General features: G+C 47.2%; 1 protein-coding gene across 1 annotated transcript in view; it reads left to right on the forward strand.

The window, feature by feature from the left end:
* Positions 1-26,268, forward strand: part of LOC143964246 (phospholipid scramblase 1-like) — a 72,928-nt gene that overhangs the window by 22,772 nt on the left and 23,888 nt on the right. The window contains exons 2-5 of the mRNA XM_077473948.1: positions 6,406-6,521; positions 15,105-15,158; positions 16,310-16,337; positions 23,307-23,491. Of these exons, the coding sequence (XP_077330074.1) occupies positions 6,406-6,521; positions 15,105-15,158; positions 16,310-16,337; positions 23,307-23,491 (383 nt within the window). The remainder of the gene's footprint in view (positions 1-6,405; positions 6,522-15,104; positions 15,159-16,309; positions 16,338-23,306; positions 23,492-26,268) is intronic.

Genomic DNA, 26,268 nt, shown 5'->3' on the forward strand with positions numbered 1-26,268 from the left:
AGTGGGTACAACAAGTCGAGACAGTAGGGGCAGGGGCAAAAAGAGGAAAAGAGAAAAGAAAAAGGGTCATGTTATCATACATTTCTTTAATCACTAGGCATCCGAAAGACGGCTGCAGAGCAGACGCCAATTGCCGGGAGGCCATCCCTGGACATCCTCCTGTTTACTTCCGCAGGAGCGCGCATCGGGGAAGTTCTGTGCTGGCCATGTCCCCCGGACACAGCCAGTCACAGATCGCTGTAAACGGCCGATCACAGCGGCCGTTTACAGCGCGATCGGCGTGCCCAATGAGAGATGATCTCATATGTAAACATTTGAGATCATCTGTCAGCGCCGCTCTCCCTCCTCACACAGACAGCACGTGAGGAGGGAGAGATTAGCATCTGCAGCGGCCGTAAGTAATCTCCCCAGTGTGCCATCTGTCCCCAGTGTGCCAGTGCCATCTGTTCCCAGTGTGTCACCTGTCCCCTTTGTGCCAGTGCCATCTGTCCCCAGTGTGCCAGTGACATTTGTGGTATACACATGCCATGTGAGAGAAATAACCTATTACAATGACAATTTTGTGAAAAAAATAAAAAAAAAAAAAAAAATCTTAATTTTGCAAAGAATTGTGGGAAAAAAATGACAACACCAAAAAGCTCACCATGCCTCTTACTAAATACCTTGGATTGTCTACTTTCAAAAAAGGGGTCATTTGGGGGGTATTTGTACTTTCCTGGATTGTTCGGGTCACAAGAAGTGAGATCGGCCACCAGTACATCAGATGTGATTAATTTTGTGCGATTCGCACCACAGCTTGTAGACTCTCACAAACCTTCACAAATACCAAATAATATCCACTAATTTGGGTTATTTTCACCAAAGATTTGTAGCCGTACAATTGTCATTGTAATAGGTTATTTCTCTCACATGGCATGTGTATACCACAAATGACACCCCCAAAAAAATTCTGCTACTCCTCCTGAGTATTACAATACCACATGTGTGGGACTTTTTCACAGCCTGGCCACATAGAGAGGCCCAACATGCAGGGAGCGCCATCACGTGTTCTAGGAGCATAAATTACACATCTAACTTGTTGACTACCTATTATACTTTTGAAGGCCCTGGAGCACCAGGACAATGTCACGTGACACTGATGACAGATGGCACTGATACGTGGCAATGATGACACTTATACATGGCACTGATGACACGTGGCACTGATGACACGTAGCACTGATGACAGATGGCACTAATATGTGGCACTGATGACAGATGGCACTAATACGTGGCACTGATGACAGATGGCACTTATACGTGGCACTGATGACACATGGCACTAATACGTGGCACTGATGACAGATGGCACTAATACGTGGCACTGATGACAGATGGCACTAATACGTGGCACTAATACGTGGCACCGATGACAGATGGCACTAATACGTGGCACCGATGACTTGTGACAGCACAGTGGTGTAGTGGTTAGCACTTTCACCTAGCAGCAATAGGGTTGCTGGTTCAAATCCCGACCACAACACTATCTGCCTGGAGTTTGCATGTTCTCCCTGTGCCTGCGTGGGTTTCTTCCGGGTACTCCGGTTTCCTCCCACACTCCAACGACATGCTGGTAGGTTAATTAGACCCTGTCCAAAAGAATTGGCCATAATATGTGTATGTGTATGTCAATGTTGTAAGTGTGTCGGGACTCTACAAGTTAAAGGACTGCATACATAGCTGCAGATGGACACCGGTGGCAAGAAAAGCACCCTGAGGCGATTCAGTTCGTATAGGTAGCGCTATATAAGTCCTTCATTCATTCATTCATTCACACTGATGACAGATGGCACTGATAAGTGGCATTGATGACACGTGACACTGACATCAGATGGCACGTGACACTGACAGGTGGCACTGATGACAAATGGCACTGATGACAGATGGCACTAATATGTGGCACTGACAGGTGGCACCATGTGGCACAGATGACATGTGGCACTGATGACAGATGGCACTTATACGTGGCACTGATGACAGATGGCACTGGGGACAGATAGCACTAACAGGTGGCACTGGGGACAGGTAGCACTGGGGCGGATGGCACTGGGGGAGCATGGCACTGGGGCGGATGGCACTTTTTTTTTTTCCCCACTTACGGCTGCTGCAGCCGTCCATCTCTCCCCTCTCACACGCTGTCTGTGTGAGGAGGGAGAGCGGCGCTGAGAGATGATCTCACATTGGTCACGCCGATTGCGCTGTAAACGGCCGCTGTGATTGGCCGTTTACAGCGATCTGTGTTTGCCTGTCTCCGGGGGACACGGCAAACACAAAACTTCCCCGATGCGCACCCGCGGCGGTGCGCATTGCAGAAGTAAACACCAGGACGTCCAGGGACGGCCTCCCGGACGAAAGCGCCCGCTCTAAAGCCGTTATTCGGCTATAGGGCGGGCGTGAAGCGGTTAAAGAATTATATATTTTTGGATATTTTATACAGTTTGTTTAATAAATTAATGGCTGCTACGGCCTATTTTACTCCAAAAGTGGTATGGTCTTATTTATTATATAATGGGGAGGTAATTGGAGTATAGGTTGGTAGCAAATGCATATATGTTATACACTAGTCATGGAAGGCAACCGTTTCTCCAGCAGAGATTAGATGAGTTGGGATAAATTCTGGCAATTCTACTGGGGGCGTAGTACCACCGATGAAATAATTTTTGCACGGATTCGCAGTGCGTGGTGCAATGGGAGAGTTTCGAGGGCAACGATAGCGCCTTATGCCATTGCGTTTGTGGCGGAGAATTTGGGATGTGTATGTTCCAATGTTCTGTTTGAGCACGTATGTGCTTTTCTGCATCTTGTGAGAGTAGACCATAGAGGTATGAGATACCTTTGGAGGAAGATTTTCTTATCATGAAGTGCTGCAGCACCAGCAACAGCACTTTGTCCTGGTTGGTCCAAGTTGCCTTAGCGAGTAGAGATCTGATCCTGAGGTACATGTAGAAAGTTCTCGGTGAGAGCCCGAACTTGGATCTTAGTTGAGCAAATGACATTAAGTTGCAGGTATGGATTATTAGTGAGACGGCTTGTAGTGGCATATGTTGTAATATGGTGTGTGGTATGCCATTCAACAGTTGAGAAAGGCATGTCCACACTCTGAGGGAGGCCGTTATCAAGTGGGCATAGGAGCCAGAAGTGTAGCGCAGAGAGATAGCTTGAGGTCCTTAGCCAAGACAGTTGCTTCTATCTGTGACCAGTTGTAGGCTATTTCAGTGTTCCACCAGTGATTAAGCTGGTCCAGTATGACCGCTTTATAGTGCAAGCCGATGTTGGGAGTTCCCATGCCACCCAATCTCTTGGGGGCCATTAGGTTGTGTTTATGTATTCTGGACCTCTTGTGCTGCCATATGAAGGAGTTGACTATAGCTTGAAGAGATCGTAGTTGTGTTGAGAGAAATGGTATTGGCATCGTGCGAAATAGATACAAAATGTGCAGTAGGAGATACATTTTTGCAAGTGCTATTCTTCCGGCCCATGACACATAGGGGAGAAGTAAGTCAGCGGACAGTTTTTTAAGCCTTTCCACAAGGTCTGCCAGTTTGATGCGCAGGATATTTTTACTGGGTGAAAGTAGGTGGATCCCCAAGTAGGTAAGGGAGGAGTCTTTTGACCATGCGAATGGGGATTGTTCAGAGATCTGTTGTTTGGTGGATTGGTCAAGTCCGATCGCTAGCATAACTGATTTACTATGATTTACCTTATATATGGATACTGCACTGAACTGGTTGAGAATATTTTGAAGCGCTGATAGGGATTGTTTTGGGTCGGTAATGGATATTATTACATCATCTGCATACAGTCTGATTTTATGTTCCGTTTTCCCTATGACTATCCCTTTAATTTGGTTCTCCGACCAAATCTTCTGAGCCAGGGGCCCCATGATCATGCCGAAAATTAGGGGCGATAGTGGGCACCCTTGCCGGGTACCATTCGAGATACTACATGGATCAGATGTTACGCCCGAGGTCCGTACTCTAGCGCTGGGATTCGTATACAAGCCGAGTATGGCTTTCAGGAGTGTGCCCGATAGGCCAAATCTGCGCAGGACCGCTTCTAGATATGTCCATTGCACCCTGTCGAATGCCTTCTCCGCATCCAGGTTAAGGAGCAGAGAAGGCATTCAATGGTTTTCTTCCCACTGAATTAGGTCTAAGAACGGACGAGTTCCGTTGGATGTTTGTCTACGATTTATGAAACCTACTTGGTCGATATGTATCAATTGGTGTAGAACTGAAGAGAGTCTAAGGGCAAGTAATTTTGCGTATAGTTTAATGTCCGTATTCAGTAGGGAGATGGGTCTGTAATTGTCTGGGACATAATGGGGTTTTCCTGGTTTGGGGAGGGTCACTATAAGGGCTTCTAAACATTCTTTAGGTATTGTCCGCGTGGAGGCAAATTGGTTGAGTGTCCTGCATAGATGAGGTGATAGTATGTGGTGGAATTGCTTAAAATATTCATTAGAGAATCCGTCTGGTCCTGGGGCTTTGTGCAATGAGAGGGAATGGATGGCCTTGTCAATTTCCTCGGTGGTGAAAGATGACGGAAAGATCAGCTAATTGTTCCGGAGTCAGACTAGGGAGTTGAAGGGACTCGGGAAAGGCAGTTATGTCATTTGGGTGCGGAGGGGTGGTGCCCTCTGTAGCGTGTAGATTGTATAATTTGTTGTAAAAGGTCGCGAATGTATTGGCTATGTCTAGTGGGTTAGTTATCCTAGTTCCTTGTGAGCTTAATAGGAAGGGGATTTTGGATCTGATTTGTTGTCATTTGACTTGCCTTGCAAGAAAGGCACTAGATTTGTTGTTAAAGGAGTAGGTGCACAGTTTTAATTTTTGGATGTAAAATTCAAGTCAATTATGTAAGTGTTTGCTCAGTTTACGTCTATAGACACAGAAGGGAACTACAAATGGATCAAAAGGATTTGGTGAGGTGGTCCCATCCCTGTTAAACTCTACAAAGAAAGATTCCCCCTAAATGGGTGAGATTTTAAATGACCACCAACACCAGACAACGATTCAAAATATGTACAAATTTTATTGATGATTACAACAAGAATACATCATACCACCAGAGGGACATATAGACTGAAAAATGTCCCAATGGCGTATTTACAGATGGACAATTACATAAATAAGACAAATCAAAAAACGAATCATTAAAATATTCTTCTTATATCACCCACACTCCTAGGGAGAAGGTGAGCATGGAGAAGGTGAACATGGAGAAGGTGAGCATGGAGAAGGTGAGCATGGAGACAGTGAGCATGGAGAAGGTGAGCATGGAGACAGTGAGCATGGAGAAGGTGAGCATGGAGACAGTGAGCATGGAGAAGGTGAGCATGGAGACGGTGAGCATGGTGAAGGTGAGCATGGAGAAGGTTAACATGGAGACAGTGAGCATGGAGAAGGTGAGCATGGAGAAGGTGAACATGGAGAAGGTGAGAATGGAGACGGTGAGCATGGAGAAGGTGAGCATGGAGACGGTGAGCATGGAGACAGTGAGGATGGAGACAGTGAGCATGGAGAAGGTGAGCATGGTGAAGGTGAACCTGGAGAAGTTGAGCCTGGAGAAGTTGAGCCTGGAGAAGTTGAGCCTGGAGAAGGTGAGCATGGAGAAGTTGAGCCTGGAGAAGGTGAGCCTGGAGAAGGTGAGCATGGAGAAGGTGAGCATGGAGAAGGTGAGCATGGAGACGGTGAGCATGGAGACGGTCCTGAAGATCATGGTCAACCGACAACTCCTACAGGTACTAACACTAGTTAATAATGGTTGCAAATACAAGTGCTGCATAATGTTTTATTTTTTTGAATTTACAGTTGATTTACCTAATGTATTCCTATATAATCTGGAATCAAGGTATGTCTATGCATTATAGATACATAATCGGTATACATTATGTTCTATTCATTTGCGACAGTAAAACAATCGATCATCCGCCGATGTGAAGCCATTATAGTTAGACTTAGTGTAATTCCGATATAGTGGTTGGAACAGTCTTTTCACCCATTCTTTTGCCTGGTACCCTTAGGAGGCTCCTTTTGGTTCCTCCTTCACAGTGTTTTTTCTTTTGTACGGATTATCTTATGCTCTGTACCTGTTCATTTGTGACGACCTGTTCCTGTTAATTTTGTAATCCTCAATAAAATCTTTATGGAAAAAAAAAAAAAAATCGATCATTATGGGTATTAGTGATTACATGACTTGCAGCAGGCACGCTATTTTACTCTCTTTATGTCTTTGGAATCGTATACTTTATGATATTTCAGAATTCTAACATCAGTTACGGAATACATCCTTTACAACAGAGATTGCACATAAAGTATAGGAACAATATGTTGAATATTAAAGCTTATGTTATTGTCTTTTCAGATGAGATATCATACGTTCAAGATAATCAGCAATGTATAGATGTACATATTGAAGGTGATGGACAATGTACACCAACAATCCTGAAGATCTTTTGGAGAGCTTGTCAAGTTCACGTAGTATGCAATCAATTTTTTAGTAATTTATTTTTTAAACCTATGTAAAACCTATAGGTAAAAATTGAGCTATGGAGATTCAAGTGGAGTTCCACCCAAAAATGGAATTTTCGCTTATCTGTTTCCCCCCCTCCGGTTTCACATTTGGCACCTTTTGGGGGGAACATACTTGTCTTTGACAGGTACCCTGTCCCCACTTCTGGTAGTCCTTCAATCAGGTGTGAGGAGGTGGCACTGTGCCCGGTGATCTCTGACTTCTCCCGTGTTGTTCAGGTAGATATTCAACTCTCTAGGTTGCCTAACCCGGCTTTACATGATATATTTTACACCTGTGTAGTTCCCTGGAATATTCATTTGTTTATTATTAGTGATGGACGAACTTCCGATGGGAAGTTTCGCGAACGCGGCCAAAAGTTTATGAACCGCAAAGTTTGCAGCGGACCCCATTGACTTTAATGGCAGGTGAACCTTAAAAACCTACAGGTCATATTTTCAGCCATAAAATACTTACTAGCTGTACACACATAGTCCCACAACATGGACACTGACAGAACAAAAGTATTAAGTGAATCTGGGATCGACAACGACATGCATTCTTTATTTATCTGTCTGAAACCAGCACCGCGATAGAGACTGAGCACTGACACCAGCACCGTGATAGAGAGCACTGACACCAGCACCGTGATAGAGAGCACTGACACCAGCACCGTGATAGAGTGCACTGACACCAGCACCGAGATAGAGAGCACTGACACCAGCACCGAGATAGAGAGCACTGACACCACACTAGCACTGTGATAGAGAGCACTGACACCACACCAGCACTGTGATAGAGAGCACTGACACCAGCACCGAGATAGAGAGCACTGACACCAGCACTGATATAGAGAGCACTGAGACCACACTAGCACAGAGAAAGAGAGCACTGACACCACACCAGTACCGAGATAGAGAGCACTGACACCAGCACCAAGAAAGAGAGCACTGACACCAGCACCGTGATAGAGAGCACTGACATCAGCACCGAGATAGAGAGCACTGACACCACACCAGCACCATGATAGAGAGCACTGACACCAGCACCGTGATAGAGAGCACTGTTAGTGGTCGTGTCTTTGGGGGTGCACACAGCAGAGAGTGAAGAAGAGGGTGCAGATCGAGAGGATGAGGAGGGTGCAGAAGAGTAAGGCTGAGTGACCCACTCAACCAAGTCTGGTGCGTCCTTTGACGTAATCGCACACACCTTCTGCAATTTGCCACCTTGGCTCAAGTCTGTTGCTCCTGCCCTACCCCTACCACCCCTGTGGAAGGGCCTGCCTCTTCCTCTGCCTGTCATTTTTTAAATGACCCTGTGACAAAAGTCTCTAGAGAAGTGCAGTATGTATGTGGAAGAAGGTATATAACACCCCTCTTCAATCTGTTGTTTTTGGGGGCCACTGGTCTATCACACCAGTTATAATACTTTTTTTAAACACTTGCTTACTGGGCACTTAAACCCCCCTCCTGCCCAGACCAATTTTCAGCTTTCAGCGCTGATGCACTTTGAATGACAATTGCGCGGGCATACAACACTGTACCCAAATGACATTTTTATCATTTTTTTCCCACAAATAGAGCTTTCTTTTGGTAGTATTTAATTACAGCTGGGAGTTTTATTTTTTGCTAAACAAACAAAAAAAGATGCAAAAAAAAAATCGTGCTTAATAGTTTGTTATACAATTTTGCAAACAGGTCATTTTTCTCCTTCATTGAAGTGCGCTGATGAGGCGGCACTGATAGGCTGCATTGGTGGGCACTGATAGGCTGCACTGGTGGGCACTGATAGGCATAGTTAAGGCGGCACTAATAGGCCCAGATAAGGTGGCACCGATAGGCGCAGATAAGGCAGTACTGATGGGCACAGATAAGGCGGCACTGATGGGCAAAGATGGGCACAGATAAGATGGCACGGATGGGTGGCACGGATGGGTGGCACGGATGGGTGGCACTAAGGGGCACTGATAGGTACCACTGATAGATGGGACTGATGGACACTGATAGGTGGCTCTGATAGGTGGCACTGCTGGGCACTGATGGGCGGCACTGATGGGCACTGATGGGCACTGGTAGATGACACTGATGGGCACGGATATGTGGCACTGGGGTGCGGCACCGTTGTTGAGGCAGATTGTGGGCAGTGCTGGGTGGCACTGTGGGCACTTCTGGGTGGCACTATGGGCACTGCTGGGTGGCACTGACGGGGGGCACTTATTTTTTAATGAGGTGGCACTGGCAGGGGGCAGGTGGGCACTGGCAGGGCTGGCATCAGTCCCGATCACGGCCGCCAGTGATCGGCTCTTTTTTTCTCCTCGCGCTGTAAGCGCGAGGAGGAATAATAGCCGATTACCGGCTCCGTTGTATCACATGATCAGCTGTCATTGGCTGACAGCTGATCACGTGGTAAGGGGTCGGGATCGACCCCTTGCTCGGATCAGTGATCAGGCGAGTCTCATAGACTCGCCGATCACAGAGCGGGCCGCGTCCCGGCAAAGGAGGTCCGCGCTGTAGCCGTCATTCAGCTATAGTGCAGGTCTCAAGTGGTTAAATTGCGTTTGTCACTTTTTGTAGTATCGCTGCAGAACCGCTCAGCAGTCACAATGCTGCACAGTGGAAATGCACTATACTATGCTTTCTATATGTGCAAGTATTTTATACGTGTATTACACACCTATATACTGCACACCAAATAGTACACCTATACCAGTCCTTAAAAGGACCTTTGTAGACCTAATAGCTAGTGATTTGCAGACTGTCCCTCAGTCCCTACACTGATAAAAGACAGCTGCAGAATCGGTCAGCAGTCAAGTATAATAGGCTTTCTATATTTGAAAGAAAGTATATTATACGTGTACAACCCTATATACTGTACACCTATACCAGTCCTTAAAAAGGACCTTTGTGGACCTAATAGTAATAGCTAGTGATTAAACTGACTGTCCCTGCGCCACAGAGCGTCCTGTCCCTACACTGACAAAAGACAGCTGCAGAATTGGTCAGCAGTGCACTCAGCAATCAGCAGCACCATAGTCAGCAGCAGTGCACCAGAACCCTATATATTGTACACCTATACCAGTCCTTAAAAGGACTTTTGTGGACCTAATAGCTAGTGATTTGTGTCACTACAGTCTGTCCCTGCTCCACACAGCATCTTGTCCCTACACTGACATAAGACAGAACGTAAAACGGCCGTCAGATCAGGTCTATTTATAAGGTAGGGGGAATGTCCATTTGTCCATGTGCTGAAATGTCTCAATTGGCTGTCCTGTACCCCATGATGGATGTGTCATCATGGGTCAAAGTTCTTTCACAATGTAAATGCATATGTCCGCCGTGCGAACATCGGCAGAAGTCCGCCGGTTTGGGGAATCGCGAACACGCAAAATTCGCTGCAAAATGACCGCCAGGCGAACCGTCCATCCCTATTTTATTATCCCTTTTTCCTGGACAAGTTTTATCCACATCCACAGTTGGTCAGATATCATTTGCATTGCTGAAGTGCTGTGCGGAACTACAGACTATTAAGGATTGCACTTCATCTTTGATTTGTCGCTTGCAATATGTTCTCCATCTTTTAGCAAAAATTGAGAGAGATTTATATTAAAAGTTTTTTACTTTCCTTGTTATTAACCACTTGCTACCTGCCATATAGCAAAATGATGGCGGCAAAGTGGTTTCAATACCCTGACCGGACGTCATATGACGTCTTCAGGATATCAAGCTGCTGTGGGGGGGGGGGGGGCGCATCGTGGTGATCGTTGTTGCGGTGTGTCAGTCTGACACACCGCAACTCCGACCTAGGTAAAGAGTCTCTGACGGAGACTATACCACGTGATCAGCTGGCTCTTACTGTTTACATCATGATCAGCCATGATGTAAACAGTAAGAGCCATTTATTGGCTTTTCCTCACTCGCGTCTGTCAGATGCGAGTAGAGGAGAGCTGATTGGCTGCTCCTCTGACAGGGAGGTCTGTGCTGATGGATTATCAGTGCAGCCCCCCTGAGGATGCCCACACTGGACCACCAGGGATGTCATCACCAGGTATTCCACCCTAGACCACCAGGGATACCAATCAGTGTCCACAACGGATGCCAATCAGTGCCCACAATGGACATCACTGATTGGCAGGCATTATTGTTTGGCACTGATTGGCATCCATACCATCAATTAGTGTACGTCAGTGCCACCTATCAGTGCCCATACATGCCCATCCATGCCACCTATCAGTGCCCATCCGTGCCGCCTATCATTGCCCATATGTACCACCTATCAGTGCCCATCCGTGCCATATTTCAGTGCCCATCAGTTCCACCTATGTGTACCCATCAGTGCTGCATATCTGTGCCACCTATCAGTGCCGCCTATCAGTGCCCCATCAGTGTTGCATATTAGTGCCCATCAGTGCCCATCAGTGTCACCTCATTGGTGCCACCTCATCGGTGCCACCTTGTCAGTACAGCCCCATCAGTGAAGGAGAAACTTACTTATTTACAAAGTTTTGTAAAAGAAACAAAAAAAGTTTGTCTTTTTTTTATTTGTTTAGCAGAAAATAAAAATCCCAGAGATGATCAAATACCACCAAAAGAAAGCTCTATTTGTGGGAAAAAAATGTAGCAATGCCCCCCGGAGGAGCAGCTGGTTTTTCTGGCCTTACCGTTTACCTTCTCCACATCATTCCCGAGGTTGATGGCCCAATAACTGCAGAGACTGACACTTGAATCCCTTTTGAGGAATTTTTATTTGCATAAAATGTTGAACAGAAACACAGTCTCTCAGGCCACGTACACACGCGGGGACTGTTCGGCCAACTTTGTCCGCTGAACAGTGTTTCGGCGGACAGTCCGCCCGTGTGTGGGCGTTCAGTGGACAGTTTCAGCGAACAGTCCGCTGAACAAGGTTTTTCGGAATTTCCGAAAAACTGTCCGCTGAAACCTTGTTTCAGCGAACAGTTCCCTCGTGTGTAGGCTTGTTCGACAAACTAAGTTCCGCGCATGCTCAGAAAGTATTTACACGCCGAAAGTTATAATGCAGTGTATAGGACGTCGTATTTTTCGTCCCGTCGTACGTGCCGTTCACGTCATCGCGCACGGTTTCAGCAAACTGTTCGTACGTCGTGTGTGGCCATGTCCGTCCATGCTAATTTTGAGCGGACTGTTTGCCGAAACTGTTTGACGAACAAGGTTGAGCGAACAGTCCCCGCGTGTGTACGCGGCCTCAGTTGGGAATAGAGGGTACGGGTAGGAAAGCTCAGATACTTACTTGGAAACTGCTTACACTTGAAATGTCTCTCTCTCTAGATGATCCAGGGAATAGCCACTCGCAACTGGATACTTCAACTGTCGGATAAATCCTGGTTTATGGATTTAGCAGCCGACAAGTGATTCAAACTTAGCAAAGTCTCTGCCACAGACTTGGTTTTTAGACTTTAGATGAACACAGAAAGTCTCTCACAGGAACTTAGTTGTAACCGAAGGATAAAGTTAGGAACTTTCTTACAGTACCATTATCTTGCAGCCGGTCCAGCAATACTGTAAGAATGTGGATTTACTTGGTGTCCTTTCAGCTCAGCTTCCAGGCTCTTACCGAGCAGCCAGCTATGTGCATGGCCCTCTTCTGAAGAGTCCTCCCCTGGTTGCGTTTTGAGTTGCTGGGCCTCTCCAAACCCGAGACGGCACCGGACCACCTTGAAATCTTCCTTGCAGTTACTGCGCCTCGGATTAGCCAGTCCCAAAGCTCAGAAATGGATGAATCCGCACCCCAGGCCATGAGGGCCTCTGGGGGCTGGTCAGGAGGACCAAAACCATGGAGTCAGAACATACTTCTGGACTGGAACACAGAACCACGTGACCTCAGCACCTTAAGTACCCTCTCCCGGAATACACAGCGAGGCAACACACCCATTGATTGGCTCCGAGAGATTGCATCCAACCAGACTGGGTTCCAATGCCTGTCAAAGATGATACATGCACCTATGACCAGGTAGAACATAGTACAGTCCAGTCAAACTGATGCCAAAACCACAATTTAGTGAAATTAACCCAAAGACCCAACTATAGTCTTAGGAAAAAAATAAATATAAAAACAGCGCATGCTCTTTAGGAGTACTGGCACTATAAAAATGATAAAAAATATGTTTGGGTACAGTGTAGCATGACCACGCAATTGTCATTCAAAGTGTGACAGCGCTGAAAGCTGAAAATTGGTCTGAGCAGGAAGGTGTATAAGTGCCCGGTATTGAAGTGATTAAGTTACACAATGTTGCTTGTGTTCAATTACAAGCGTTTAACTGTCAAACAAGAGCGTCTTTATGTTTTTTGGGGGGGTTTTGGTTGACTGTCACATAGTTCATGCTTACATATCTACCCCTCAAATCACTCCTCGTATAAAACTTAGTTACCTGCGGCCTACCTTCCTTTCCCAGTCGCTGGGTTCTCCACCTTCCCAGTCGCTGGGTTCTCCACCTTCCCAGTCGCTGGGTTCTCCACCTTCCCAGTCGCTGTGTAATCCACCCTCCCTGTGGCTGTGCTCTCCACCCTCCCATTCGCTGTGCTCTCCACCTTCCCAGTCTCTGTGTTCTCCACCTTCCCAGTCGTGTTCTCCACCTTCCCAGTTGTGTTCTCCACATTCCCAGTCATTGTGCTCTCCACCTTCCCAGTCATTGTGCTCTCCACCTTCCCAGTCGCTGTGTTCTCCACCTTCCCAGTCGCTGTGTTCTCCACCTTCCCAGTCACTGTGTTCTCCACCCTCCCAGTCACTGTGTTTTCCACCTTCCCAGTCACTGTGTTCTCCACCCTCCCAGTCACTGTGTTTTCCACCTTCCTAGTCTCTGTGGTCTCCACCTTCCCAGTCACTGTGTTCTCCACCTTCCCAGTCACTGTGTTCTCCACCTTCCCAGTCACTGTGTTCTCCACCTTCCCAGTCTCTGTGTTCTCCACCTTCCCAGTCGCTGTGCTCTCCACCTTCCCAGTCACTGTGTTCTCCACCCTCCCAGTCACTGTGTTTTCCACCTTCCCAGTCTCTGTGTTCTACACCTCCCCAGTCGCTGTGTTCTCCACCCTCCCAGTCACTGTGTTTTCCACCTTCCCAGTCATCGTGTTCTCCACCTTCCCAGGCATCGTGTTCTCCACCTTCCCAGTTGTGTTCTCCACCTTCCCAGTCATTGTGCTCTCCACCTTCCCAGTCACTGTGGTCTCCACCTTCCCAGTCGCTGTCTTCTCCACCTTCCCAGTCGCTGTGTTCTCCACCTTCCCAGTCGCTATGTTCTCCGCCTTCCCAGTCACTGTGTTCTCCACCTTCCCAGTCGCTGTGTTCTCCACCTTCCCAGTCACTGTGTTCTCCACCTTCCCAGTCATTGTGCTCTCCACCTTCCCAGTCACTGTGGTCTCCACCTTCCCAGTCGCTGTCTTCTCCACCTTCCCAGTCGCTGTGTTCTCCACCTTCCCAGTCGCTGTCTTCTCCATCTTCCCAGTCGCTGTGCTCTCCACCTTCCCAGTCTCTGTGCTCTCCACCTTCCCAGTCGCTGTGCTTTCCACCTTCCCAGTCGCTGAGTTCTCCACCTTCCCGGTCGCTGAGTTCTCCACCTTCCCGGTCGCTGTGTTCTCCACCTTCCCAGTCGCTGTGTTCCCACCTTCCCAGTCTCTGTGTTCTCCACCTTCCCAGTCTCTGTGGTCTCCACCTTCCCAGTCTCTGTGTTCTCCACCTTCCCAGTTGCTGTGCTCTCCACCTTCCCGGTCACTGTGCTCTCCACCTTCCCGGTCGCTGTGTTCTCCACCTTACCAGTCGCTGTGCTCTCCACCTTCCCGGTCGCTGTGTTCTCCACCTTACCAGTCGCTGTGCTCTCCACCTTCCCGGTCACTGTGCTCTCCACCTTCCCGGTCGCTGTGTTCTCCACCTTACCAGTCGCTGTGCTCTCCACCTTCCCAGTCACTGTGTTCTCCACCTTCCTAGTCGCTGTGTTCTCCACCTTCCCAGTCGCTGTGCTCTCCACCTTCTCGGTCACTGTTTTCAATTCCAGTTACTGTGTTCTCCCTGCTTGTACAGACCTCAGATCAGCACAGCGGTGTTCTCCTCCTGGTCTGTGTACATTAAATCATCAGAGCCAGGGAGCAGATGGGCTCAGTCAATCTGCAGTAAGTGATTATACAGGCAGCCAGCAGGGAGAGATGCCAGCTGCCCATAGAGAGGATGAGCCCGTAGGGCATGAGACGTGGGGTAGGTGTGCCAGGCGCCTTATTAACTAGTATGTATGTCAGGAGTCAGCAGCTAAGATGACCATATCTGTGTGGCAACACCCAGGAAACTGGGACCAGACTGTTTTTGCTTTAAGCGACGTGTGTTCCTGTGCGATTCAAATGCGGTTCTGTGCGGTGCAATTTCAGCTCATTCATTTTGAAGTCCAAGTTTAACCAAAATGTATTTTTTTTCTTCTGTATGGATGTCTTTGTTCCCTCTGAGTCTTCCTGTCCTGTTGAACCACCAGAGCATTGCTGTAATCATAACTTCCTGCCAGTGTTACCTATAAAACGATTGATCTTTATTATATGTTGCAGGATATTATTCCCGGAGTTCCGATTGCTCCGCCCGGACTGGAAAATCTTCTTCAGGTAGGATGTGTAAAGAGTAGATGTATGGAGAGCAGATTACATACCCAGGAATAGAATTTAAGGCAACAGCTGGTCTTTAGAAGAAAGCTTTTATGTGGAACTCCAGCCAAACCTGAGATAAGGTCAGACAGGCAAGATTTTATTTTTGCTGTATCTATCAGAGAGATTTATCACTAATGGGAGTCAGTTTTCACCTGCCTCTCTACTTACCTTCATATATTTTTACCCTCACCTCATGCACTCGTCTCCTTGCCCCAGGCTCCTGTCGCCCGTCCCCCAGACACCTTTCTTCTAATCTAGGGCACCTATATGTTTACCCTATGCATTCATCTCCTCAACCCAGGCTCCCATCCCCTTGCTCCTAGCAGCCCCTCATTCCACGTCCTATCGCCTCATATGTAACCATCTCTGCATCCAAGACTTCCATTACCTTAGGCACCCATCTATTTAACCCTGACACCCATCCAGCACCTCAGACTCCCATCACCCTAGACTCCCATCTACTCAGCCCTGACACCCATCCATCACCCCATATTCCCATCCCATCAACCTAGGCATCCATCTACTCAACGCTGACACCCATCCATCACAGAAGACTCACATCCTATCACCCTAGGCACCCATTTATGCAACCCTGACACATCCATCACCACAGGTTCCTATCCCATTACCCTAGATACACATCTACACAACCCTAATACCCTCCATTACCCAAGACTTCCATACAATACTCAACCCTGACACCCATCCATCAGCACATATTCCCATCCCATCAACCTAGGCATCCATCTACTCAATGCTGACACCCATCCATCACAGAAGACTCACATCCTATCACCCTAGGCACCCATTTATGCAACCCTGACACACATCCATCACCCCAAGTTCCTATCCCATTACCCTAGATACACATCTACACAACCCTAATACCATCCATTACCCAAGACTTCCATACAATACTCAACCCTGACACCCATCCATCAGCCCAGGCACCCATCTACTCATTCCAGTGACCTCTCCTCTCAGGGTTCCCTTCCTTGATCTATGACACTCCTCTATTTGACACAGAAATTGAGGTATTAATGTATATGGAATTGTTGGTTATAATAACTAGGAATTTGCTGTTGACTCATCTTTGTTCTATTTAACAGGTCAATGGACTCTCTGTGAAAGAGACAAGTAAGTTTTGTTTTTGATTTTTTTTGTAAAGCTCAAATATTTCCACCAACATGTTATTCGTTCATTTGCTGCGGGTCTCCATTAGTCTTCCACCAAATACCAGGAACCTCTACAAGTGTAGCCAGTTTTTCCTTCTTATGTTCATTGAAATTATACATTTAACAGAGAACCGTTCCTACTCCTCTTATTGTCAGAGCTGATTAGATCTCCAGATATAACTAATACACATATTTGTCTTAAATGGAATAGAATGTGATTTTGTACATTGTTTTATGATTGTAAAGGGGCTTCTGAATGGCCATCTGTTGGTGCCCAAACTCCCGCCACACTTATCCTTGGGTAGGCAACCTACTGTTATAGCTCAAAGCCTCTGCCACATTGTGCTCTCTCCTTGCCAAAGGCCTTCCCATGACATCTCCGGCCACTAGCCTTTGAAGGAAAGGAATGTCTACACAAAGGAATCATTTCTGCACTTTATTGTTGATCTTCAAAGATGGCAGAGACACATCACATTGACATATTTACAGGTGTCTTCGGCAAACATTGCCATACACAAAAGTGGACAAGCTGTAGCAGTCATTTGTGAAAGCAGAACACTGCACATCCCTCTAAATCCATCTTCTTTTACATCTCTTCTCTCCTCTGCTTGGGAGCACCACAGTGATGGGACCCATCTCGCCATATACTAAATCTGTAGTATCCTGCTCTATTTAAACTGAATCTCACAAGATGAAGTATCTTGCTTTGTCAGCCAAGATTAACAAGGTGCCTTCAGTAGTATACCAGTCTCTCTTTCTTAGTCTCACTCCATAGCTCTACCCAGTCAGGTACGCTCCCAGAGGTCGTTATCAATCCCAGGGCATTAGTACTCATGTTAGAGAACACTTAGCCTGACCATTCTTCTCCTCATAGACCATAGGACAACTACAGCTAGCTCTTCTACGTTTTAGACAATCTCACCCGGGTCCTCTGTCCTGGGCAGGGCCTTGGCAATAGTTATCTATCTCTGCATGGTTGTGGGGGGTGTTTGGCTCCCATGCCTCATCTCACTTAAGGCTCCTCCCACCCTGGAATTTATATGATCACTAGCCCCACCCATTGCCTCACTACAGGGAGGCTTTGTCTAAAAGGGGACTCAACATCCAATAACATAATTCCCTATTACTAGGGTTGAGTGAGCCTGAACTGTATAGTTCGGGTTCGTACCAAACTTTTGGCTTTTTGGGTCCCGAACCCGAACAATTAACTGTATGTTTGGGTTTGGGTCCGGTGTTTCGGCAACGTAATGGCGCATTTTAAAAAGCCCTGCAGCAGCCAATCAACATTCGTTTAACTGGTGTGCCCTTATAAGCCATCACAGCCATGCCTACTAATGGCATGGCTGTGATTGGCCAGTGCAGCATGTGACCCAGCCTCTATTTAAGCTAGAGGCACACAGCACAGCACGTCACTCTGCTTTAGGCAGTGTAGGGAAAGGTTCCTGGTTTCTGCTGCTGCTGCTGTGAGGAAGAAAATAACATAGGAGTCCTGATTCTGAAATCTTCTAATTAGTCAGCGATTGATTTAGTTGTGTGGGTGCAGTGCACAAGCTTTTTACACTGCACTGAGAGAAAAGATAGACAGTGTAGGGCAAGGTTCCTGTTACTGCTTTGAGGGAGAGAGAATTATGTAGGAGTCCAGATTCAGAAATCTATTCTAATAACTCAGCGATCTCCATAGATTTACCTGGTTGGGTTGCAGTGCACAGTCTTTTTACACTGCCATGAGCCCAGTGCCAGAGAAAATCTAACTTTTATCTGCAAGCTCATTGCACCAGCACTGCATATGTTGCTGTGAGATACACCCTGTACATACTGTGGGTGTATTCTGCTCTTCCAAAAACACCCATTTAGGGCAAAAAAAATATATATTTTGCAGTGTTTTCTGCATATGTGGAGGTGTGCGTTACACAATTTATATAGTTTTCTTCTATTGTGCTATTCAAATAAAAAAAATTTGGGGGCAAAAATTTTTTTTTTGAATAGCATTTTCGCCATTTCTGTAGCTTTAAGATACACCGTTTACATACTCTGGGTGTATTCTGCTATTGCAAAAACACCCATTTAGTGCAAAAAAAAATGTGCAGTGTTTTCTGCATATGTGGAGGTGTGCGTTACACAATTTATATAGATTTCTTCTATTGTGCTATTCAAGTAAAACAAATTTAGGGCAAAACATTTTTTTTTAATAGCATTTTCGCCATTTCTGTAGCTCTAAGATACACCGTTTACATACTCTGGCTGTATTCTGCTATTGCAAAAACACCCATTTAGGGCAAGATCCTAAATTTGGAAAATATGAGGAGAAAGTCAAAGAAGGGACGTGGCTCCGGTTGTGGTGCTGCTGGTGGAGCTCCTGTTGCAGGGAAAGGACGTAGTCGATCTGTGCCAGCTACACGCACAAGTGAAACACCTTCCTCAGGTGCGAGTAGGCGACAGAGCCTGCAGCTGTATTCAGTCGGGCCTAATGCGGCGGTACGAATGTTGAGGCCAGGACAAGTACAGGCGATAGTAGATTGGGTTGCTGACAGTGCCTCTGGTCCCTTGACATTGTCTCCCACCCAGTCTCCTGATGAAAGATCAGAGTTGGCACCTGCAGCCGATGTCCATCAGTCTTTCACCTCACCCCATTGCAAATCAGCCAAGCAGTCTGAGGCCCAAATCATGCAGCAGTCTTTTCTGCTTTTAGATGACTCTGTTAGCAGGGTTTCCCAGGGCCATCCACCTAGCCCTGCCACAGAAGTGGAAGAGATTGTGTGCACCGATGCCCAACCACTTCTGTTTCATGATGAGTACATGGGAGGACCATCGCAGCACGTCTCGGATGATGACTAAACACAGGTGCCAACTGCTGCTGCTTTTGCAATTGTCCAGATCGACAAGGAGGGCAGGGGTGAAGACTGGGTGGAAGATGATGTGGAGGAAGATGAGGTCCTGGACCCCACATGGAATCAACGTCATGCAGGTGACCAGTGTAGTTCGGAGGAAGAGGCGGTGGTCGCACAGAGCCACCAGCACAGCAGAAGAGGGAGCAGGGTGCAAAAGTGGAGCGTCCGTCCCCTAGACAGTATGCCTGCTACTGCCCAACACAGCAAAGGACCGAGCACACCAAAGCCAGGTCCAAGGAGTTCCCTAGCGTGGCAGTTCTTCAGACAATGTGCTGATGACAAGATACGAGTGGTTTGCATGCTGTGCAATCAGAGCCTGAAGCGAGGTATAAACGTTCTCAACCTGAGCACAACCTGCATGACCAGGTATCTAAGTGCAAAGCATGAGCTGCAGTGGAGTAGACACCTCAAAAACCAAGAAAGGTCTCAGGCTCCTCCTGCTTCCTCTTCTACTGCAGTCTCGGCCTCTTCATCCACCTCTGTAGTGACAGTGGCACCTGCCAACCCACAAACAGAGGATCTGCCAGCAACCCTACCACCTGGGTCACCAACCATCTCCACAATGTCCCATGGAAGCGTTCGGCTCTCTATCTCCCAAACACTGGAGCGGAAGAGGAAGTACCCCCCTAGCCACCTGCAATCTGTGGCCCTGAATGCCAGCATTTCAAAATTCCTCACCTTTGAAATGCTGTCATTCCATCTGGTGGATATGCAGAGTTTTAAAAGCCTGATGGCATTGGCTGTCCCACAGTACGATGTGCCCAGCCGCCACTACTTTTCCAGGCGAGCCATCCCTTCCCTGCATAACCAAGTGGGGGACAAAATCAGGTGTGCACTGCGCAACGCCATCTGTGGCAAGGTCCACCTAACTACGGATGCGTGGACCAGTAAGCACAGTCAGGGATGTTATATCTCCCTAACAGCACACTGGGTAAATGCAGTGGCGGCTGGGCCTGAGGCAGATAGTAGTTTGGCGCATGTCCTTCCACCACCGAGGATTGCAGGGCGCTTCAGTTTGCCTCCTGTTGCTAACTCCTCCTACTCCGCTTCCTCATCCTCTACCGCCTCCTCATCCAGTCAGCGTAACATCTTCACCACTAACTTCAGCACAGCCAGGGGTAAACGACAGCAGGCAGTTTTAAAAATTTCCTGTTTGGGCGAAAAACCACACACCACGCAGGAGTTGTGGAGGAACATGGAACAACAGATCGATGAGTGGTTGCTGGCAGTGAGCCTCAATCCTGGCCCGGTGGTGTGCGATAATGGGCGAAATCTCATACCAGCTCTGGGCCTAGCCAGTTTGACGCACATCCCTTGCCTGGTGCATGTGCTGAACTTGGTGGTCCAGAGGTTCCTTAAAAATTACCCCCATATGCCAGAGCTGCTGCAGAAAGTGTAGGCCATCTGTGCGCATTTTTGCCATTCTCACCCTGCTTCTGCTCGCCTGTCAGCGCTGCAGCATAACTTCGGCCTTCCCACTCACCGCCTCATATGTGACGTGCCCACAAGGTGGAACTCCACCTTGCACATGCTGGCCAGACTGTGCAAGCAGCAGCAGGCGATAGTGGAGTTTCAGCTGCAGCACGCACGCGTGAGTCGCTCTGCGGAACAGCACCACTTCACCACCAATAACTGGGCCTCCCAATGCGAGACCTGTGTGCCTTGTTGCGCCGTTTCGAGTACTCCACCAACATGGCCAGTGCCGATGACGCTGTTCTCATCGTTACTATCCGAGTTCTATGCCTCCTTGAAAAAACTCTTCAGGCGATGATGGAAGAGGATGTGGCACAGGAGTAGGAGGAGGAGGAAGAGGGATCATTTCCAAGGCTTTAAGGGCAGTCATTCACAAGTGGCTATGAGGGTGGGTTCCTGCACCAACAAACGCCAGGTACACAATTGTCCGGCAGCAAGGGCACAGTTCTGGGGGATAACGAGGTGGAGGATGAGGAGGAGGAGATGGAGGAGGAGGAACCATGTTCACAGCAGGGTGGCACCCAGACCAGCTCATGGCCATCACTAGTGTGTGGCTGGGGGGGATACAGAGGACACAGACGATACACCTCCCACAGAGGACAGCTTTTCTTTGCCTCTGGGCAGCCTGGCACACATGAGTGATTTCATGCTGCAGTGTCTCCGCAACGAACGCCGAGTTGCCTGCATTCTAACTGGTGCTGATTACTGGGTGGCCACCCTGTTGGATCCCCGTTACAAGGACAACGTACCATCCTTAATTCCCTCAGATCGTAAGATGCACGAGTACAAGCGCACGCTGGTAGACGCGCTGCTGGTGGCATTCCCACCTGAGCACATCAGAAGTCAGGGTTAGCATGGGCGAAATGTGGAAAAGCTTTGTCAGCACGCCACAAGAACCAGCACCACCAACTGAGATGGAACGTCTTAGCAGGAGGCAGCATATCATCAACACGTACTGAATGACGGGTCTTCCCCCTTCAACTTCTGGGTCTCCAAATTGGGCACATGGCCTGAGCTTGCCCTTTACGCCTTGGAGGTGCTGGCCTGCCCTGCAGCCAGTGTATTATCTGAACGTGCATTTAGCACGGCAGGGGACGTTATCACAGGCAAGCATAGCCGCCTGTCCAGAGCCAATGTGGACAAGCTCACGTTCATTAAAATGAACCAGGCATGGATCCCACAGGACTTGTCCATACCTTATGCAGAATAGACATGTATACTGGTGTTCTGACAAAAAATGTCCGGCCATCGGATAGTGTCCGGCCCAAGGACAAGGAGATTCCAAAAATCTTGGAAGATGAGTGCAGGTTCAAGCCCCACCATCCAAGTGGACATACGGTAGCACATAGTAACAGGGCCCCTCACGGGCTCGCTTAACTCGCCACGCTTTGGACACAGCCTTGCTTCACTCGGCTATAACCTCGGATGTGTGGCTTGAACCTGGAGTCACTGCGCAGCGCCGTTCGTCTTCAGAGATTTTCTAAATCCCCTTGTCCTACGTAATGAGCAAGCGCAGTACAGGGCAGACACTATCCAACGGGGGACAGAACTTCAACACATCACCGACCTTACCCAGCCATTGTTGTATTTTTGAACCAGTGTTGGCTACCTTGTTCTCCTCCACCGACGCTTCCACCTACACCGCCACATCCACCGCCACCTCAACCTCCTACTCCATATGGACCTCGTTCTCCTAGGTCAAGATTATAATTTAAATTTTTTTTAATTTCAAAGTATTTTATTTTCCCACTAGCTTATCTATTAAATTGAATATTTTTTTCCAGAAAGAGCAGATTCTGGGACATTCCCACCATATGTGTGGCATCGTGCCGTTGAGTTCCTGAGGTTCTTAATCACTTCCTGTACCTCTTTTTCTGAGAAGGGGGCCTCCAGCATATTATTATTTTTTTAAAATGTATTTTATGTTATTTTAAGTTATTTCCCTATCCACATTTGTTTGTAGCACTTGTCATGCTCTTAACAACATTTTGTTGCCATTTGCAGCCCTATAGCCCTTTCCATTACTTTTTTAGAGCCATTTTAGTCCTCAAAAGTTCGGGTCCCCATTGACTTCAATGGGGTTCGGGTTCGGGGTCAAGTTCGGTCCCGGGCCCAAACTTTTTTCTGAAGTTCGGCCAAACCCATCGAACCCAAACATCCAGGTGTCCGCTCAACTCTACCTATTACCACACTATGTTGGGAAAAAGCAACCTAGTGGCAGAATGGCTAACTGCAATAACTTACATGTATTATCGTCAGAATTTAATTTTCTCTTTTTAAAATAAGAATATTTCATAATAATATTTTATTATTTTTATAATCAGTTAGCAGGTGGGGATCTAGTCTCCATTTCTTACTTAGCTCTTCCCACCAGTAGGAGGGTTTACCAAAATAAGGAACTAACATTTGCTATAATCTGTGTATCTTCAGATATTTGAATTCCAGAAATGGTAGATATCAAGTTACATTGGAGAGGATGTTGGATGCAGGAACGGTTGGTCTATTTTTGCAAAATCTCAGAGGCGTTTGACCTTGTTCACTAATTTTTTCTTATATTTCTGTCCTTTTAGGGAACAGTATATTCCAGAGTCATTGTACATATGATTTGTTTGACACCAATGGCCATTTTGTGTACCACGCCGCTGAGCAACGGGAGTGTTGTGGTCCTCAGATTGATTGCAGGGTTACCAACGCCCAAGGATATAATGTCCTCAACCTTCTTGTTCCTTCAGAGTGCTGTACCTGTGACACCAAGGTATGAAAGACTGACTACACCGAGCTTGGGACAACTGAGTCTCTCACTTTCTCCTAAGGGATTTTAATAGTCCCCTTCTCAAACTCTAAGTCCTATGACAACCTCTGAAGAGAAAGTCACAGGGGCCTGTGGACCCCCTGACCATTTCTCCTCCTTTCCCTTCCTCCCCCCCTCTTTCCTTTACTTTTTGTTTCAAATATTTTTATTGGTGAGAAAAAAAGGCAGAGTTACAATAAACATGTGACATTTACGTATAACAGGTTATATTACACAACCTAAAACTCAACAGCCGCAGAAGAATTTAGCACTTCAACACTAGGTTGTGAGTAATACATAGAACAGTCATCAGTTGACCAATACATGTAACGGAATTCCGTACCCAAGAATGAATTCGGAGAACCGCAAGTGATGCGCACTTACCCCATCGACCCTAGAATGTGTTTAGCAGTTGTGTGAGAGCCAACCCCAAACCCTAGAGGGCAGCAGCTAAAGCCTACCCTCTCCATCTGTAGCGATTGGAGTGTTGCCGGGTTGTGCTCACGTTGAGACAGCAAGGTCATAAGTAAATTGAGCCTGTATTCGTATGGGGTGTAGGGGGGGGGCAATGAGGATAAGAGAGTAGTGAGGGTAGCTTAAATGCGTGGGGGTCGTGGGTCTCCTGCGGATGTTTACGTTGCTAATAGGGTAGGCTGATCCTGGTTATATGACGTATGATGTACTGGTGTTACGGAGTCGAACAATAGTAGATGTGGAGTCTTCAGATAAAGGACAAGATGGGGAAAGGTAACGGGGGAAGGGGGGGAGAGGAGAAGGGCAGGGAGGGAGGGTTGGAAAGGGGGTGATCCAACAGGGGGGTGGTGGGAAGGAGTCTCTGGCTTCCCTCCGTTAGGTCGGGGGGGGGGACGTTTTGGCAAATGATCTGTAGTCTTCCCTCTTTCTTTTACTTACCAATCTTCAACCTCTTCCCTGTCTCTCTTGCCCTTCTGCTGTTCTCTGTTCTCTCGAATAGTGTTCATGTCCTTGGGTTTCATGTCAGTATTAACAAAATAGCTGTTATCGTTGAAGATAATACTATATTATTGTTCATGTCGTTTCTTATAGGGCTGACAAGTCTTTTTTTATTCCCTTTTTTTCTCCTTTTTTTTCTGTACCTGTTGACATACACTTCAGTATTCTTACATTTCTGAATGTTTAACGATAAACCTTATCTGAAATGCCTTGTTGACTTTGTTCTATCAATAAAAAAATATTGAACAAGAAAGAATCACAGTGGGGACCTGTGAGATAAGTGACAACCCTTAGCATACATGCTATGACCCATATCTAGGTCTATTTCTTATATGCTATACTCCTGTAATAACATACAAGCAATAGACCTTTAGGATTGGTACAGAACCCTATATTCACTGGGCCAGGAATGTGGGGATGAGATCCTTGTCCCCAACAACATGAGGAAAAGAGGCTTTGTCACAGACCTTCACTGTTCCCCTGTCAAGGGTGTGTCAAGGGCACAATCACTGCCCCCCTTTCCTGTCCAGCCAAGATACTCGTCTGGATAAAGGGTCTGGTATGGACTTTTTGGTGGATTCCATGACATTTTTTTTTATCTGTGTATAGGGTGCCATTTAAAAACCCAAACCAGACCCCTATCTAAGATAAGGACTTGTTTTGGGATTTAAAGGGAAACCCCACACTTTTTTTCTTCTAAAAAGGATCTTCTGCAGGGCATGTGGCCCGGTATGTTTTGGGGGCAAGCTTGCTGCCCTCCTTCCCTGGCCACCCAGAATAGGACTGGTGAGATACAAAATATGGTCCTCTGGGACATTTAAAACATGGCCCTGTACAGCTGATCTCCAAGTCCTTGGGTGATACAAGATATTTACATCTTGGACTGGTAAACTGCAAGGCATCTCTGACTGTTCTGTGGGACTAGTTAGATACAATGTGCATAGTTAAATGAGCCTCAACAACTGGTGAGTAGGGATGAGCTTGGTGTTCAAGTCGAATGCATGTTCGACTCTAACACCGGCTGTTCACCTGTTCGGCGTAGTCAGAACTCTGTGGGCCGTTCGTGTCATATTCGCGTGGCGCTGATGGTCCATAATGCACTGCGCCATCGCAGTGCATTGCTGGCTCATAATTGACCAAGCATGCACTGTGACCCTGCATGCTTGGCCAATCACACCTCTGACAGCGAGGAGAGCCATAATTATAGCTCAGGGGGGTTTAGTACATGCCCCACACTATATAAGGCTGCCAGCGCAGCGGCCTTGTGTAGTGTGTTGCGGTGGTCATGGAAAGAGGATGATAGGCAGGGACAGTGTCTTTACTGCTTGGGAACCTAGCACTGTTAGAGTGGGTGTTGTGTGCCTCCTGCCCAGTATACACCTGAAGATACCCCTTATTGCTGGTGTTCTGTTTCTGTAATACAGGCATCTGCAGCAGTTAAAGTGGGTGTTTTTGTGCCTCCTGCACAGTATGCACCTGTAGCTACCCTTTATTGCTGGTGTTCTGTTTCTGTAATACAGGCATCTTCAGAAGTTAGAGTGGGTGTTGTGTTCCTCCTGCACAGTATACCCCTGAAGCTACCCTTTATTGCTGGTGTTCTGTTTCTGTAATACAGGCATCTGCAGCAGTTAAAGTGGGTGTTGTGTGCCTCCTGCACAGTATACACCTGAAGCTATCCTTTATTGCTGGTGTTCTGTTTCTGTAATACAGGCAGGGCAGCCACCAGAAATTTTTTGGCCTCTTACACAGCTTTAGGCTTGGGCCCCCTG

This window comes from Lithobates pipiens, unplaced genomic scaffold (genome assembly GCF_037356315.1).
Source record: "Lithobates pipiens isolate NorthernLeopardFrog02 unplaced genomic scaffold, aLitPip1_a1.2 Scaffold_8, whole genome shotgun sequence".
NCBI lineage: Eukaryota > Metazoa > Chordata > Amphibia > Anura > Ranidae > Lithobates > Lithobates pipiens.